Source organism: Scophthalmus maximus, chromosome 2, assembly GCF_022379125.1.
Source record: "Scophthalmus maximus strain ysfricsl-2021 chromosome 2, ASM2237912v1, whole genome shotgun sequence".
Taxonomy (NCBI): domain Eukaryota; kingdom Metazoa; phylum Chordata; class Actinopteri; order Pleuronectiformes; family Scophthalmidae; genus Scophthalmus; species Scophthalmus maximus.
The window spans coordinates 13,801,090-13,817,342 of record NC_061516.1 but is presented as its reverse complement, the minus strand read 5'-3'; the positions used below and the strand labels follow the sequence as shown (position 1 = coordinate 13,817,342).

At 42.6% G+C, this 16,253-nt stretch overlaps 1 protein-coding gene across 3 annotated transcripts; it reads left to right on the top strand.

Moving 5' to 3' along the window:
• The first annotated feature begins 1,701 nt into the window (after positions 1–1,701).
• Positions 1,702–15,788, top strand: tbc1d8b (TBC1 domain family member 8B). Of its 3 annotated transcripts, XM_035624260.2 has the most exons (21): positions 1,702–1,978; positions 4,311–4,421; positions 4,696–4,814; positions 5,292–5,517; positions 5,935–6,175; positions 6,519–6,726; positions 6,871–7,038; positions 7,125–7,286; positions 7,526–7,676; positions 7,872–8,086; positions 8,540–8,657; positions 8,763–9,048; positions 9,147–9,276; positions 9,358–9,456; positions 9,542–9,610; positions 9,722–9,962; positions 10,051–10,116; positions 11,512–11,604; positions 11,739–11,786; positions 11,894–11,991; positions 12,133–15,788. In XM_035624260.2, the coding sequence occupies exons 1-21, from the start codon at positions 1,852–1,854 to the stop codon at positions 12,550–12,552; spliced, it is 3,396 nt and encodes a 1,131-aa protein (XP_035480153.2). In that variant the 5' UTR covers positions 1,702–1,851; the 3' UTR covers positions 12,553–15,788. The 3 variants fall into 3 exon arrangements, with proteins under 3 accessions (XP_035480153.2, XP_035480155.2, XP_035480154.2); XM_035624262.2 differs by lacking the exon at positions 4,311–4,421; XM_035624261.2 differs by lacking the exon at positions 11,512–11,604 and having other exon boundaries at positions 1,703–1,978.
• Positions 15,789–16,253: the final 465 nt, after the last annotated feature.

The following is a 16,253-nucleotide window of genomic DNA, read 5'->3' as shown; positions in this document are numbered from 1 at the left end:
AGCACTCGTAGCCAGGTAATGAGCTTCGTAGTACAGGTTATCCAGGACGGCCCAATAACCCTCGCTCACTGGAGCCAGATAATGAAAACATACCCTGGGCATGTTGAACTTGCTTTCTATTAGAGGCCCCAGGTCCACACAGTTCTGATAAGAATGACATCAGCTCTAATGATGTAAGTCGTGAAAGCACAACCGCCCTGTCCCCTGAGTCCTTATTCGTGTGTTCCTGCTTTACCTGGTGTTTTTGCTCCTTGTGTTTCTCCTAGTGCATTATTTGTATTGGACTTTCATATTTTTTCCCCCTTTTTGTTTCTCTCTCAATTAAATAAACCTTTAATCTGAATTTTGGTCCTGCTTACTAACCCTCACATGTAGTATCTAGTCATCGTGAATAGAATGCTTGGTATCATGACTCAAGTTAATCAACGCGAGGATGCACTTTGGTTAAAACAAAATCATAGGAATATGTAACTATAAAAAGAAACTAACTTAAGAAAGAAAGAGCAGAACTTTGGTGATGTACTGGAAAATGCCACAAGATTGTAGATTCCTGGACCCACAGGGCAGAGAAGCACACATAAGACCAATAGAACGTCCATTGAAAAGGGGTATCATACCCCTGACAGGTTGACCAAATGAATGTCATATCTTTTCACCACAAGAGGGCAGTGAAGCCTTTCTGCTGGCCTTTGGGCTAGGTAGGCCATCTCATGTCACAGTATATAACTTTTACAATGCATTTCAACATTTGTGGCTGGAGTTTGGGCAAGACCCTTTCCTGTTTCAGCATGACAGCATCGTTTTTGCGCAAATCAAGGTCCATGTAGAAATTTTTTCCTTTAGTTATGTGAGGAAGAACTCAGCCCCATCCAGCACCCATGGGAAGAACCAAAACACTAACTATGAGCCAGCTGGGGCTTATGACCCAACATCAGTGCCCAGCCTGTTGAATGGAAGCTAATTTCTTTCATCCAGTGCCTCTGCTTGAAGTTAGCATTAATCTGTGCTTCTCGCACCATCAGTATTTGATGGTGATTTAATGTCACTCACACTGCTTTACTCTTAAAATCACTGTTGCAACTCCCTGCCCGAGGAATCGGCTGACGTGGTCCTGTCCTTCAGTGGAGCAACGGTTATTTTACTCAGGCAGAGTTACATTTCATAATCTGCCTAACTTTTACAGAATATGTGGAGTTCAGCCATGGACATTATTAAGCTACATGCTTCTAAGATGGTGATGGTTTTATATATATATATTTTCCTTAATTTCACCACTGTTTTGTATTTACGTTTCAAATATGTCTCTTATTTATGTTTTGGTCTTTTAAAGACTATTTATTTATGTATTTATTTAGCTATTTATGTTTTAACTTTTTCTTTGTATAAATGATTAATGTTGTTATAGCTATATATATATATATATATGCAGAGTATATGGCTATACTATATCGTCTTGCTGCATCTATACAGAGTTTAATGCTCACAAAAGAGTATGGATATCAATAAGATAATATCAATATTGTATATAATGTCAGTATTAATGATTATTTGGATGACAGGAAGAACAAATATGCTTAGGAATCAATAACAAATATTTAAAAATTACTCAATATGTTTTCATTCAAGGAATATCTGACACCAGCACGGCGACTCTCCTCCAGCGCCGCCCTCTCGTCAAGGACTACAATCCCACAATGCACCGCGACTTTTGGCAGCGTTTCTTGTCGACGTGGGAAGGGAAGGAGGGATTCGGACACAAACAAATGTCCTCGGCTTTGATGTCGGGGCTTCGTCGCCGCTGGCCGTGGCGTGTCGGTTGGATCTGAGCGACAGCTCCTTGACGTTTACAACATGTGGCTCCATCCTGAGGAGATCCTGCTGAAGAACGCCTTCAAGCTGTGGGTGACCGAGAAGGATAACGAGTACTTCGTGCTGCAGAGGAGACGAGGGTACGGCGAAGGTGGCGGCGGTCTGACAGGTAACGTCAGCGGTTATAGCGGTTGTCGCGCGGCTCGCAGCTGCTTCAACCGAACTGCGTTAGAGAAGAAGAAGCGAGTTTTAACGGGTTAAGTCGCCGCACGTTAGCCGAGCGGCCGTGCCGTGTGCTGGGCGGGTGCTGCTCCACAGCTCGCTCGTCAATAACAATGTCCTCGTTGCAACAGGTACAAGCCGAGTGTCAGAATGACATCTGGCACCGAGCAGCTGCTGTGACTCTCTGTGTGTGAGTGTGAGTGTGCTGTCTTATCGGTTTCGTTTGGTGCGTTTGCGTGTGTTTTAAATAGAGTTGTCACGGTGGTCACGTGGTAAAGGTCTGTGAGTTCGTCACCGTCCATCAGTCTTGTCCTCCCGGAACCGTCCATCAGTCTTGTCCTCCCGGGACCGTCCATCAGTCTTGTCCTCCCGGAACCGTCCATCAGTCTTGTCCTCCCGGGACCGTCCATCAGTCTTGTCCTCCCGGAACCGTCCATCAGTCTTGTCCTCCCGGGACCGTCCATCAGTCTTGTCCTCCCGGGACCGTCCATCAGTCTTGTCCTCCCGGGACCGTCCGTCCGTCCGTCTGTCTTGTCCTCCCGGGACCGTCCGTCTGTCTTGTCCCGTCCGTCCGTCTGTCTTGGGACCGTCCGTCAGTCTTGTCCTCCCGGGACCGTCCGTCAGTCTTGTCCTCCCGGGACCGTCCGTCAGTCTTGTCCTCCCGGGACCATCCGTCTGTCTTGTCCTCCCGCCACACTGTTCATCTGACTCCCTGCTGGTTGATCTCATCGTACCTGTGGTGAGGTGACAGCCTGTGCATCACAGGCCCTGAAAACCTTCATCCCTTGTTGTGTCATCTTGAGATTCAAGTCACTGCTTGGCAGCTGATGAAAGACTCGCCATCAGGTATTATGCTGTAGGACAATAGTGATACGTATTTATTACCAGCCCGTCATGAAGAGGACACCCTGTGCTTTGCAAGCATTTACCTTGTTGCTGCTGTGTTTGGGAAGAATATCTGCACCCCCTCTTACCAAAGGCTAGAAATAAAACCCAATTGTTATGATTGCTTGTATTAATTCCAAATGTTAAGGCAAATGTCTGCAGAGGGCAAGAACAGTAAGAAAAATATTTTTCAAAAATGATCATCGTTTTTAATGTGTTGCGCAGCACGGTGGTGCAGTTGTTGGCACTGTCACCTCACAACAAGGAGCTTCTGGAGTTTGCATGTTCTCCCAGTGTCTGTATTGTTTTTCTCCAACCTCCTCCCACAGTCCAAAGACATGCAGCTTAGGTCAATTGAAGACTCAAAATTGCCCGTAGGTGTGAACATGCGAGTGGCCTCCCTCAGTGGATAAGCGGTATGGACGATGAGTGTGAGAACATCAAGTGCTCCCTCAGGTTTGCTGATTCCAGCTGAAACCCAATTAGACAAAACCTGTTGTTGGTATCTCATTTTCTTGCCTCTTTGAAAACCATTGTGATGATGTGATGGTGTAAAGTAGTACTCACTTACGCAATACCACCAATGATTGTACAGTTTCACAGTTCTTGGTCACACGCCAAAGCGTGAAAGCTTTAGGATAGTTAATAGATAATTAATGAGAATGAATGGTGTTCCAACTGAAGACAAAAGGGCCACTGTCCTGTCTGGCTGGTGTAATGATAGTGGAGTTTAAATGGTACATAGCATGCTGCACTTGAAGCCCCCTCTCTACAAGAGCTCTTTATGTCTGAAGTATCGTTATGTGTTCAAGCCCATCCTCTGCTGGCCGACGTTGCTCTCCACTGATGAGAACATAAATCTTGTGCACTGTGTCTGATCTGTGTGAGGGGAGATGGTCCATGTTCAGCAGGCAGGCCAGTGTAGTGCTGATGCAGTGCATGAAAGGGTGGCTTCACTGCGACCTTGTTAATTATTCATGGAGGACGTGTCAGAGAGAAGTTGTAACGGTAACGGATTTAGCTAATTTTAGTTGTGTGGCTCCAATGCGGATCTGTGGGGGTCATTGCATTTTCACAGCCAGTACGGCTATTAAGTGCCAGTGTTGCTATCCAAGAATAAACAACTAAAAGAATAAAACATATTATAATACACTGAATAACACTAGATGCGGTCGCTGAATCAGATGATGTTATCTAGGATATCTAAATGCCCAAATTCAATCATGGGTTAATACAGCATTTGGCATGAAAATTGTTTGGTTTGTTCCTAATCTCTTGAATATCCTATATAAATCAGATTTTTTTTTTCTTTCTAATTATTAAAGGTGTCTCATGGTTGAAGGTCATGCGCAGCAGGGTTGGTTAAAAATATATCAATGCGCTGTATGTTACAGGCCTCCTCGTGGGAACTCTGGATACTGTGTTGGACTCCACATCCAAAGTTGCTCCTTTCCGCATTCTTCACCACACACCTGACTCCCAAGTGTACTGGTCAATAGCTTGTGGTATGTCACTGCAGTTTTGTCTTATTCTGGCAAAAATGTTCAATTAGCCGTGTTGAAACAGCTTTAACTCACTGCTAATGTACAGACGTCTAACGTCGCAATCACAATGAAATATTCCTGTATTCACATCAACATGAGAATTAAAAGTTCTCCTGTTGCTTAAGACATATATAGTCATAAAACACCTTATTCTTCAGAGATGACAAAAAAACAAACAAACATGATATTACTTTTGAAATAAAAGCATCCTTTTCCGCCCTTTAATGTTGGTCAGGTGTCACCAAGGAAGAGATTGTTCAGCACTGGGATTGGCTGCAGCAGAACATCATGAGGACGCTCTCTGTTTTTGACTCCAGCGAAGACGTCACCAGCTTTGTACAGGGCAAGATCAGAGTAAGACTCGAAAGGACACCCATCTTTAACTGGGGACTCAAAACATCCAACATATTTAAGTCATTCATTATCTTAGCAGGGCTGTAATTGTAATTCTTTAAAATGCGGAGCAAGGTAAAGGGTTCTATCAGGCTCTGCCTGTCAGTTAATTTTTAGCCACATGTGGACATCACAGCAAACAAAATACAGCAGTAATGAATTGGTAAAACATTCTAACGTTTATTTAGTTATTTTTCATATGATGCAGACACAGAGAAACATTACAAATCATTTGGGGTCATGTTTCTGGTTACGCTATGAAAATTTCCAATATTCATGTAGCTGGGGTCGTCGCCAAGTGCAACACCTTTGTAATTACACAGTCATTCTTTTCCATTGTTTGTATAAACATATTGATTTTAGCTTCAATGGACATCATACACATTTTTTTTTTTAACACCTTCAATCTACACTAACCCTTTATGTTTCATGTGTCAGGGTCTTATCGCTGAGGAAGGGAAGACGTCCCTGGTTCTGGAGGACGATCCCGAGAAGTTCCGAGAAGCTCTCTTGAGGTTTGAGAAGTGGTTCGAGCTGCCGCCGGAGGAAAAACTGGTCACGTATTACTCATGCAGCTACTGGAGAGGCAAAATGCCCTGCCAGGGCTGGCTCTACCTCAGCACCAACTTCATGTGCTTCTATTCATACATGCTGGGAGCTGAGGGCAAGTCATTTCTGTGCTATTCATTAACATGCACTGCCATTTGTCTTGATGATGTTGATTGGCTGTAACAAGGACTGTGGCAGCTCCTAACGGCCACCGTAGTGGTGTCTTGACGTAGTGACAGCTGCCATAATTGTCCAAAAGCTATTATAGTGGAGCTCATGGAGTCATTGAGGCTCATGAAACAGAGTGACATTTCTACAATGACAAACCTTTAAATTTTTTTGAAAGGAATTCTTGATAATGGCACCATTAACTATATTGTTGCTGGAGTGAAGTCCAAGTATTTTTGATTAATGAGAAATTGGACAAAAAGAAAATACACTTGGACAATAATCATAACACAAGTGACTATTCCCTAGGCATCACCGTTCCTTCCATTTGTGAGCCTTAATGTCTGATGTCATGACTCTGCAGTGAAACTGGTCATCTCCTGGGATGAGATCTGGAGGCTGGAGAAGACCTCCAACGTTATTCTGACAGAGAGCATCCACGTCCTGTCTCACGGAGAGGATCACTACTTCTCCATGCTGCTGCACCTTAATGAAACCTTCGTTATCATGGAGCAGCTGGCTGACTACTCTATCAAGCGGCTTTTTGACAAAGAAGCTTTCCAGAGGGAGCCGGCGCTCTCTGACCCCCTGCAAATTACCAAGAGGTACTGTCTCTCTACTTCACCGAACAGCCTTACATGATCCTGTTAGCTTTGGCTGCCACCAGCTGGAAGAATCAGGAGTCAACACACAGTCTCACTTGAGTCAAGCAGCATTTGTGTTTTGTTTTAACCTGTCTGGAGTTTCAGGTAGGTTATACAAAAAAGACAAAATTGCTCTCACGCAATTTTGAAAGAAACTCACTTTAGTTGTTTACTTTGACCCTTTTTGATTTTCGACGTGCAAGAATCATGTTTTGCAAAAAAAATGTTTCAATGCATTTAAGTTTAGGAATGTATGTCTGATGTTCATCTCAGGACATTGCTTTCTGATTTGCTTTCTCCACAGAGGCCTAGAAGCTCATGCAAAGAGTGCACAATTCCGGACGTTTTTCCGGCTTCCCAAAGAGGAAAACCTGTTAGAGGTGCATGAGAGCTTCCTGTGGGTGCCCTTCTGCCATTTTAACACCCTTGGCAAGATCTGCCTGTCTGAGAACTACCTGTGTTTTGCCAGTCAGGATGGGAGCCAATGCCATGTCATCATTCCAATGCGAGAGGTAAAGCCAAACACAGGCAGTATTACTGGATCGATAGAAACCCTTCCAACAATGGACAGTCTCAAATATGCACCTTGCTTACTGATGAAGAACAGAACACTACAAAAAATGACCGAATGGTCCTCCAACGTTGTCTTCTTCCAGATCATTAATGTTGAGAAGACAGACTCCGGCAGCAGGGCTCTAACGGTGTGTGTGCGTGGAAAGAGGGCGCTGCGTTTCACTGAGGTGCGAGACTATCAGCGGCTTTCCAACACGATTCGTAGCAGGTGTGGCATCAGTGCCAGCCCTCAGCACTCTGCTTCATCAGAGGTAACGTGTTTTAACTGCAGTCTACTTACTCTGTTTTTTTTCTGTATGTAGCAGTGGATTCTGAATTCAGTTTTTTACCTCTAAAGGCCATACGAGGCGAGTGCCAGTCACTCATCAACCACTTTGAGGACAATCCAGAGGACGTAACCCTGATGGTGGGACAGAAAGACAGCAGCAAGGCTGTGAGCACCGAGGCTCTCATGACTGTTTTCCACCCCCAGGATGTTGAAAACCTTGACCCCAAAATGGTAATTGCCAGAGTTCCGTTCAAATTGAGCGTATGTCTGTTTTAACCTGCCACCACAGTCACGGACGGCATCTGAGTGGATTACTTATCTGTGCACTGCAAGATGGAGCTGTGCGGATGGGTTATCAATCCATTCAGGGGTGGCCTTAAATAAAAACGAGGCATTTGTTGCAAGGCATTGACAGTAACGCTGATGTGTGCCATCAGCGTTATCTGTGTGTGTATCTGTGTGTTTGACAGCTTAAAGAAAAGATGAAGGAGCAGTCTTGGAACATCCATTTCTCCGAATACGGCCGTGGCACAAGTATGTTCTTCACCAGGAAGACACGAGACTTGATAGTTCGTGGTGTTCCTGAGGCCTTGAGGGGAGAGCTGTGGATGCTTTTCTCAGGTATTTATACATTCAAACATGAATCTCTCCACGTGTAGTAAATCATACAGTATGCCGTGTCAATAATTTGTTTACAAAGCTGTGCATGGTTGAAAGGGTTATGTATTCATTTGCCCACTCAACATGAATAATTAAGTATGAGATAGCTTGTGCGGGATCACTGCAGGATTTGTTTTTGTTTTTTTTCCTCTGTAGGAGCTGTAAACGACATGGCCACTCATCCCGGTTATTACACCGAGCTGGTTGAGCAGTCTCTGGGCACAAGCACTCTGGCCACAGATGAGATTGAAAGAGACTTGCACCGCTCTCTGCCAGAGCACCCTGCCTTTCAGAGCGACACAGGAATCTCCGCCCTACGCAGAGTCCTTACTGCCTATGCCTACAGGAACCCTAAAATCGGATACTGCCAGGTATTTCAATTTCTTTAGGCTTGTTGTTTACAGTCAGGAAAGCCCCGATTACCATCTCTCAGAGGCTTTGAGGACTAATGCAGGAATAGCTGTGAGTCAGTTATTCATATGAAAAAAAAAAAAGAACCTGCACGCAATTATGAGAAAGCCATACTCCCATTAACGTAATTTCTTCATTTCCTTGTTTTTGTGGTTTTAACAGTAACAGATGAGGCAATGGTGATGATTTAGACTTCAACAAAAACTTGCCTCCTTGTGTTTGATTAGTCAGTTTGTGACATTTTGCAGAAAGCCTAATAAAGAAAGGGGTTATTTTTTAGGACAAATCATTGAAAATATATTTAAAAAAAACAGCACATAAAAAATGTCTTTGGTATACACACACATCATTATACCAGTCTCTCTTGCAGGTATTTTGATTCTAAAATGTGTCCATTTATTCCTCCTGCTCAGGCCATGAATATTCTCACTTCAGTTCTCTTGCTCTATGCAAAAGAAGAGGAGGCTTTCTGGCTCCTAGTAGCAGTGTGTGAGAGGATGTTGCCAGATTACTTTAACCGTCGAATAATTGGTGAGTGATACAGATACAGTTTCTGTTTGGAATTTTTGGGACATAAAATTTGCAAGACTTTCAGAAATTAACTTGCACTTTCAAATGTTACCCATCTCTTTTTAGGCGCTTTGGTCGACCAGGCGGTGTTTGAGGATCTGATTCGAGAAAACCTGCCCCAGTTGGTGGAGCACATGACAGACCTGAGTTTCTTTTCATCCGTGTCCTTGTCCTGGTTTCTCACCCTCTTCATCAGTGTCCTGCCCATAGAGAGTGCTGTAAATGTGGTGGACTGTTTTTTCTACGACGGCATAAAAGCGATCCTGCAGCTCGGCCTGGCTGTGCTGGACTACAACATGGAGGCCCTGATCAGCTGCCATGACGATGCAGAGGCCGTCACCATCCTTAACAAGTCTGTGTGAATAAAACAAGGCACGATTGACATATTTTAAACATTATTACCCTTTACATTAATGTCTCTCATTCTTTTATGGTGTTTTTTTTTTCCAGATTCTTTGACAGTGTGACAAACAAAGACAGCCCATTACCTCCGACAGTGCAGCAAGCGTCAGTGGGCAATAATGATAAAGCAGCTCACATGAATGTAGATATCAGTGAACTGATCCGAGAGGCCTACGAGGTACCCACTGATATTCCAGTGTTAGTTTCAGTCGGCGACTTCGGTGGGATGGTTGATTTAACCCATTTTATTTCTTTATAGAAATACGGAAATATCCGTTCAGAGGACGTCGAGAGTTCACGAAAAAGAAACAAACTCTATGTGATCCAGACACTGGAGGATACAACCAAGCAAAATGTTGTAAGCGGCCAATGACTTAGAATAATTTGTTTAATTATTCCATTATTACTTTGGCATTAAGGATTTATCTAAAATCTGTTTTCAGATTCGAGTGGTGTCCCAAGAAGTCAGATTCGGTGCTTCCCACCTTGATGAGCTCTATAATTTGTTCAAAGTGGGTCAAAGACTTACTACAACATATACAGTGTCATCGTGCATAAGTCACAATGGTCATTATGTCAAATAAGAGAAATAAACAGGTCATATTTCTGTTTTCTTTGCTCAGAGGCAGCATTTCCTCAGCTGCTACTGGACAATGCAGAGTCCAGCACTTCTCCATCATGACCCCAGCCTGGCGTACTTGGAGCAGTACCAACTGGGGTTCCAACAATTTAGTGTGCTCTTCTCTCTGCTCGAGCCTTGGGCTTTCTGCATCACCAAGAGCCCCCTCTCCCTCTGGGTCTTCCGCCTGATAGACGAGAACCAGGACGGCCTCATCAACTTTAAAGAGTTTTGCTTCGCCCTTGGTGGGTTCACTTGTTCTCTGCTCTCGTGAATGCTGCCGTTGACCTCATTATCCCTGCCGCTCTAACGGCACGTTTTCTTCTCCTGCAGACACTTTGTGCTGTGGATCTTTCACAAATAAGCTGAAATTCCTCTTCAAGCTGCACCTGCCACCAGGTGAGTGACGGACAATGGACAAAACTAGCAGCAGCGAATCTAAATGTGACATATATATACTTCTAAATTACTAACATTTTTCATTTCATCTTTAAACCTTAACCCATTGTGTTGTCTCAGTGGCCTCGGTCTCTTGTAAAGTACAAAATAGAATTGTGTTACTCTATCTTCAGCTTCAACCCTCTGACCCTTTTCTTTCACAACATATCGACGGTGATGGTCGACTCCTGCATTTTCAAAGTTCAAAGTTCATGTGCAGCAAATGTTTTCATACCGAATTCTTTACAGTCTCCAGGTTGTACCTAATGCCGTAACATTGCAGCAATATCATGACAGTAGCAGACACACTAGTAAAACACAAGGTCATCAGTCTGTTGCTGTCAGGCCTTGAGTTGTCATTTCAATGATCCGCTCCATAACTCAGGATTTGTTGAGTGAGCACATTGCCTGCGGGAAGAAACTGTCCTTGAATGTGTGGCTCTTGTCTGCATGATGTGGCAGCGCTTGCTTGAGGGGAAGGGGTAAGAATAGTCTGTGTTGGGTGAAAGAGCTTTGCCATGGCAACGATGGCTGTATGGAGCTGTAAGGGCATTTTGCAGTGGGTATGTTCTCCACAAAGAGGATCTATGCTCAGGAGGAGCTGCTCAAATTACAGTTGACACTTTAGAAGCAGATTAGTACTTAGTCACCATTTGCGATTTGCTGGGCCCAGTGAACATCAGGCGGCAGAGCTTTTATTACTGTCTCATGGAGAAAGCACATTGCTTCAGCACCAAGGACAGGTTCCATCCGAATGGAAAAAGTCAACCAGAGATTTCACAGTAGGGCAGCCCTGAGCCTTCAGGATCATAGTGAGAGCCCCCCTCTAAGGAACTATGTAAGGTGGAAAGGCGCGGGGGGAGGGGCAAGGACTGCATTGATCAAGGAAACGCAATCTTACTGAAGCTCAGCTAAAGGCTGCAGTTTTCTGCATATCCCTCGCAGTATGAAATGATGGATCAACCTACTGTGGCTTTTTTCTATTCTGAGAAAATTACAAAAAGAGTACTGCAAATATTAACATTAGGAGTGAGCTGTCAGTCAAATACAATGACACCGCTGGCTTGTGAGGGTTATTGTATGATCCAGGCATGCAAACTGACACACACACAGGAGCATTAGTGTAGCACACCTCACATACAATAGTATAGCGAGAAAATAAAATGATGCAGGTAGAGATCATTTTACAAATTAAAAACAATACTCTACTTTTCTTAGCACAAAAAGTATGTATTGTGCCTTTATAGTTGTGTAATACTACTGTACATACCAATGATTTACCGATGATGATTTTATTTGGATCCTCTGTCACCTCTGGCTCTTGGTCTCTGTCCACTCACAGTCAGTGTCTTCTAGCTTTTACAGGTAGTCCTTTGCCCTTAGAGGAGCAAAGAATCCAACACTTTGCTCCACTGACTGAAGACTCTTCTCACTTGAGTAGACTCACTGGTTAGCCTCTTTACTCTTTCCTTTCCCTTAAATTTCACTTTTCCTCTAAATTCAGTTGTGTTGATGCACTGGTTGTTCTGGATGTTAGTTTTTTTTTCTCAACAGTTTGTGGACATGTCGCTTTTAAATTTCAGCATTTGATCTTCCAGAAGATGGCGTGATAAGGAAAAGCCCAGAAAGAGGTGATGTTACACACAAATTTACTGTAAGCACTCAGTTGCTACAACAGAACTATTGTATTGTCTGAGCTGTGTGAGATTAAGTACAGTATTTGTGTAAAAATTGACAGGTAGAGTAAAGGTGGACCTGCAGACCTACCTGAAACAGTGGCAAAATGAAATACTGAAGAAAGAGGAAACCATCAAGGACCTGCCCAGAATTAATCAGGTAACTCAATCAGTGTTGCGTTTACTGATTAAAGAAGCCAATTTGTTTCTGAGGTGGCAAAAAAAGATTTAATTATCCCATAGTGGCGTTAATATAACCTGATGATGAACAAAACATGCTTTTTTTCCCCTCCTATCCCAGACTCAGTTCATCCAGTTCTCCAAGACCCTGTACCGCATTTTTCACAGCGATCCAGAGGAGGAATCTCTGTACCGAGCTGTGGCCCATGTGACCAGCCTCCTCCTGAGGATGGAGGAGGTGGGACGGAGGCTGCAGGAGCCGAGGAGCCCGCCCGAATCCACAAAGACTCCCAGCATCTCTGCTGCGGAGGAGTTGTCAACCGAAGAAGCGTCTCCCACACCGGAGAGCTCCGTTGCCTCCAGCCCCCGCAGCAGTCGGGACGCAGGACCGGAGGTGGAGTGGTCGTTTTCGTTCGAGCAGGTCCTGGCTTCTCTGCTCAACGAGCCGGCCATAGTCACCTTTTTCGAAAGGCCTGTTGACATTCAGACTAAACTGGGGCAAGCGAAGGTTGCCCAGCTGAAGCTTAAGGTAAATAAGTAAAAGGATATGGCAAGTGAAATTATACTTTACTCGTGATCCAAACCGAGAATTCTCCATGATTTTTTATTTCTCTTTAAAAGAGCAACGGGTTTAGTCGAGGCAGTTGGTAAGATGGCTGGTGAATGGAGCTGATACCGATATTAAGGAGTAAAACATTTCTGATAACCGATATATCTGTTGATATACATTAAAAAAATTGGCAATGTTTCCTAAGATGTTATTATTAAACCCTTATGACAAAGAAATGTAATTGAGACTAATTAGGAAACCATAAACTTTATTATAAATAACTATAGAAGACACAAATACAACCAGATACATAGAACTAGAATTAAGAAAATAAACCCAATTTTTAAAACTTAAAATGTAAACATAAATTCACATCTTTTCTGTATTGTTATTCTGTAAAATAAAAGTTTTCATATCTGCGCATGTCAGCAAACCTACACGCAGATACCGGTATGTCTATGACGGGCTCATATCGGCTGGTTTTTCTATCGGCCAACAGATACATTTGTCGGGGTTAACTGGTCAAGACATCAAATTACAAAATATGTGCGTGCGTTCGTGCATGCGTGTGTGCGTGTGTGTGTGTCTTGGATGATGTACAACATCTTTAAGACACTTTAAACACTGTTGTGTGAGTCCGCAGACCGACACCTTCAGTGTTAGCCTTTGTTGCAGACACATTGCAAGTTCCTCAAATTCAATTATGCATTTTCAACTTCGCTGATGAAGTTCATTCTCTCATGTAGCCTCAGATTCTTTGTGTAATATAAAATGTAGTTTAAAATATTCCTCCCTATATGCCATGGAGCGAGAACACTATAGTTTTATATTGTATAAGAGTCCTTTAGTCCTGTTCTCACCGGCGTGTTTGTCATTCCCGCTGTCTCTGATGTCGTGCTCCACCGCAAATGAGAGAACACGGGAAGATGAATTGATATATTTTACCACTAGTCAACTGCTGTAAAGTTAAACATCCTGTAAATGCTAATGTGTCCTGTGACTGCAGTGTCTCCTGGTGAATGTGTCCTGTAAACGTCAGCTCATTGTGAGAAACACCAGCTTTTTTCAGTCGACACAGACGCAGACTTAACAGCAGTACAGCGCTGAAGCCAATCGACTGATATCTAGGGAGAATCCGAGTGAAGATGTCTGATGCGGTTTATTGAAAATGCAAGATTCAACCATGGCATTATGCATTTGTAATACTATGAGAGAATGCTGCACTGCCATCTTGCACTCATCTTCTTCGTCTTCACCCACCAACAGAAGCACGTGCAGTAACAATGATATAGTCTGATTTCAAGTATGTCAGACTCTGTGACAATCAGACTCTGATCGTCACAGTTTGAATTCCAGCGTGCTGCCGCAGAGACGCCTCCTGTGTCGTCCTTGGAATTTGTCTCGGCGATGTGCCATGTGTGATCCTCACAGTGCGGTCTGCTTCTGTCTGTCTCACTGTAAGTGTTGGGTGTTACGTCGAAGTTTAGGTGCAGCATTTTGTACTTATCGGTCAGTTCAATAGTTTGTTTGATTATTGTATTGATGAGGCTAGTATTGAAAATGTAATATATATGACCTAGTGGACTTTTGTGGACACAACTTAAACCTTTTTGAAGGACATATTGTTTTTATTGAAACTCAGGGTGCAATTTGTGTAAAATAAAAGGGAGAAAAGGGATATTTTTTTGACCCGGGATATAACAAGTATACGACCGAGTCATGTGTATCATACATCTTGTCTGTAGCATAAGTATAGAGTATGTGTAGCATAGTTATAGGATTTGCCGCATTATGCTATAGCCTTTAACAAAGAGCAACCATCGCTGCTCGCTGCAGAAAGCCAGATTTTAAATCCAGTATTTCAGTTGTTTTCTTCATATCTGTGCATTTAAAAAAAAGTTTGCGTCAGTAATTTGCACAATAGTTTGAGATTCACAAGCTGGAGATATATCGCCTGTATCTCGGCCAGATCTCAGACGTGTTGGATACCAAAAGGTCATGACTGCTTCAGCTGCAGCGTGTTCAGGGGCCAAATTCACCGATTTATTGAGCTTCATATCTGCTTGTGTTGGGGGGAAAAGTGCTTTAGAAGCTTCTTAAGTGCAAGTGCAATTTTCAGTTTTTGCTGTATTTGAATGATTTTGCCATTTGCTCAGTGCATTTTCTTTTTTTCCCCTAATGAAGTACCTACTTTTCAGGGCAAATCTGAAGTGTATTTCACTGTATAATTGTTGAGTTGATTGACAGAATAGATTTGAGTTGTACATGTTCCTTTCAGTTCTCAATTGAACAGAAAAAAATACAGTTAATGTTTACATAACTTATGTCAAAGTATATATATATATATCAAAAATACGCCCCATCATCTTTGATATACTGCGACTCAAAACTTAATCAGTGACTTAATGTAATTTCAGTACCTGAAGCCATAATGAAAGAGAAGTGATGCAGCAGTGATCGTATTATTTATTTAATTCTGTTATTTACAACAATCCTCTTACAACGGTCTGAGTATTTCAGTGCGCCTCTTGCCTGCAGTTCCATGCTGGATCTGTACCATTTACAAACTCCCCAAAAATAAATAAATAAAATTCACACTATCTATCTATCTTATCAAATAGTGTGTTGTAATATTTCTATTGCAGTGATGCCATGTTCAGTTCTATTTCAGGCGATAGGACTTTAAAAACATTAAAAAAGATGATGTTTTCTTTCAATAAAAATAATTTGTTGCCCTTCATGGAGAAAATATAGCAGTGTGGTTAAGATGAACCTTTTGATGCTCAATATTTCTTCGCTGTATTTCCTCAGGCGTAGCTTCTGAAAGATGGCACTTCAGATCTTTCTTTTTTTTACTTTGTGGTTTCCTCTTGTTGAGGAAATAAATTAAAGGGGACGACTTTGTAGGAACAGCAGAAGGAAATGTTCTGCCCCCCTGGCATGCTGTCAGATCTCCCATGAACCATCATAGTGTATACTGTGATAATACTCCAGCTACTGCTTTAGTATTTAATCAACCAAGTCCTTATATCATTAAATGTACACATGTAGTCTACAGCTTTTATAGACTGTAGCTTTTGATTGAGGTCTTGTTTTGCAAAGTTTCTGCTGCACAGATCATTCCGTTTACCTGCTTGATTGTGTTTTTTTAAAAATTATTATTATTTCCCAAAAAATGTACCTGAAAAAAGAGTGCTGATTCTATGAATAAAGAGGTTTGCATCATTCCTGCAGAGTGTTAACCTGGAACACCATTAAATGCACCCATACACAACCCACATGATTGTAAAAGAAATGGCATGTCGTATCAGCCTGCATGTAAATATTAGTCCATATGCATGTAAACAGCTCATCATACATGCACACCCATGTAGGATTTTATTATATAACAAGGTTTTCTGCAATATGGAAAATGGATTATTTTAGTCACAGCTATGTTGTTTGTTTTTCTCCACGGTTGCTTAATCACTACTCATGCAGTCAGTACAACAGCTGCAGTAGGTGTATCGTAAAATTGTCGTGCTTTAACACAATCTGGACACAAGACTGTGACGACTGCATATCCAATAGAGTTGTAGCTTATTTGTCTACATTTTAAGTATCTACGAACAATGTGCAGTTTTCCTTTATTCAACTCTTCTTGGACAGTCACCACACATCGTTCCCACTCAAACTCAAACACCTCCGCAACT

Excerpts from the sequence above, each read along its gene's own strand:
- tbc1d8b (XM_035624260.2), top strand. The coding sequence starts at position 1,852 with ATGTGGCTCCATCCTGAGGAGATCCTGCTGAAGAACGCCTTCAAGCTG. Across the intron at positions 4,815-5,291 it reads TTGTACAGGGCAAGATCAGA|GGTCTTATCGCTGAGGAAGG; the intron begins GTAAGACTCGAA and ends TTCATGTGTCAG. Across the intron at positions 9,277-9,357 it reads TGATCCGAGAGGCCTACGAG|AAATACGGAAATATCCGTTC; the intron begins GTACCCACTGAT and ends ATTTCTTTATAG.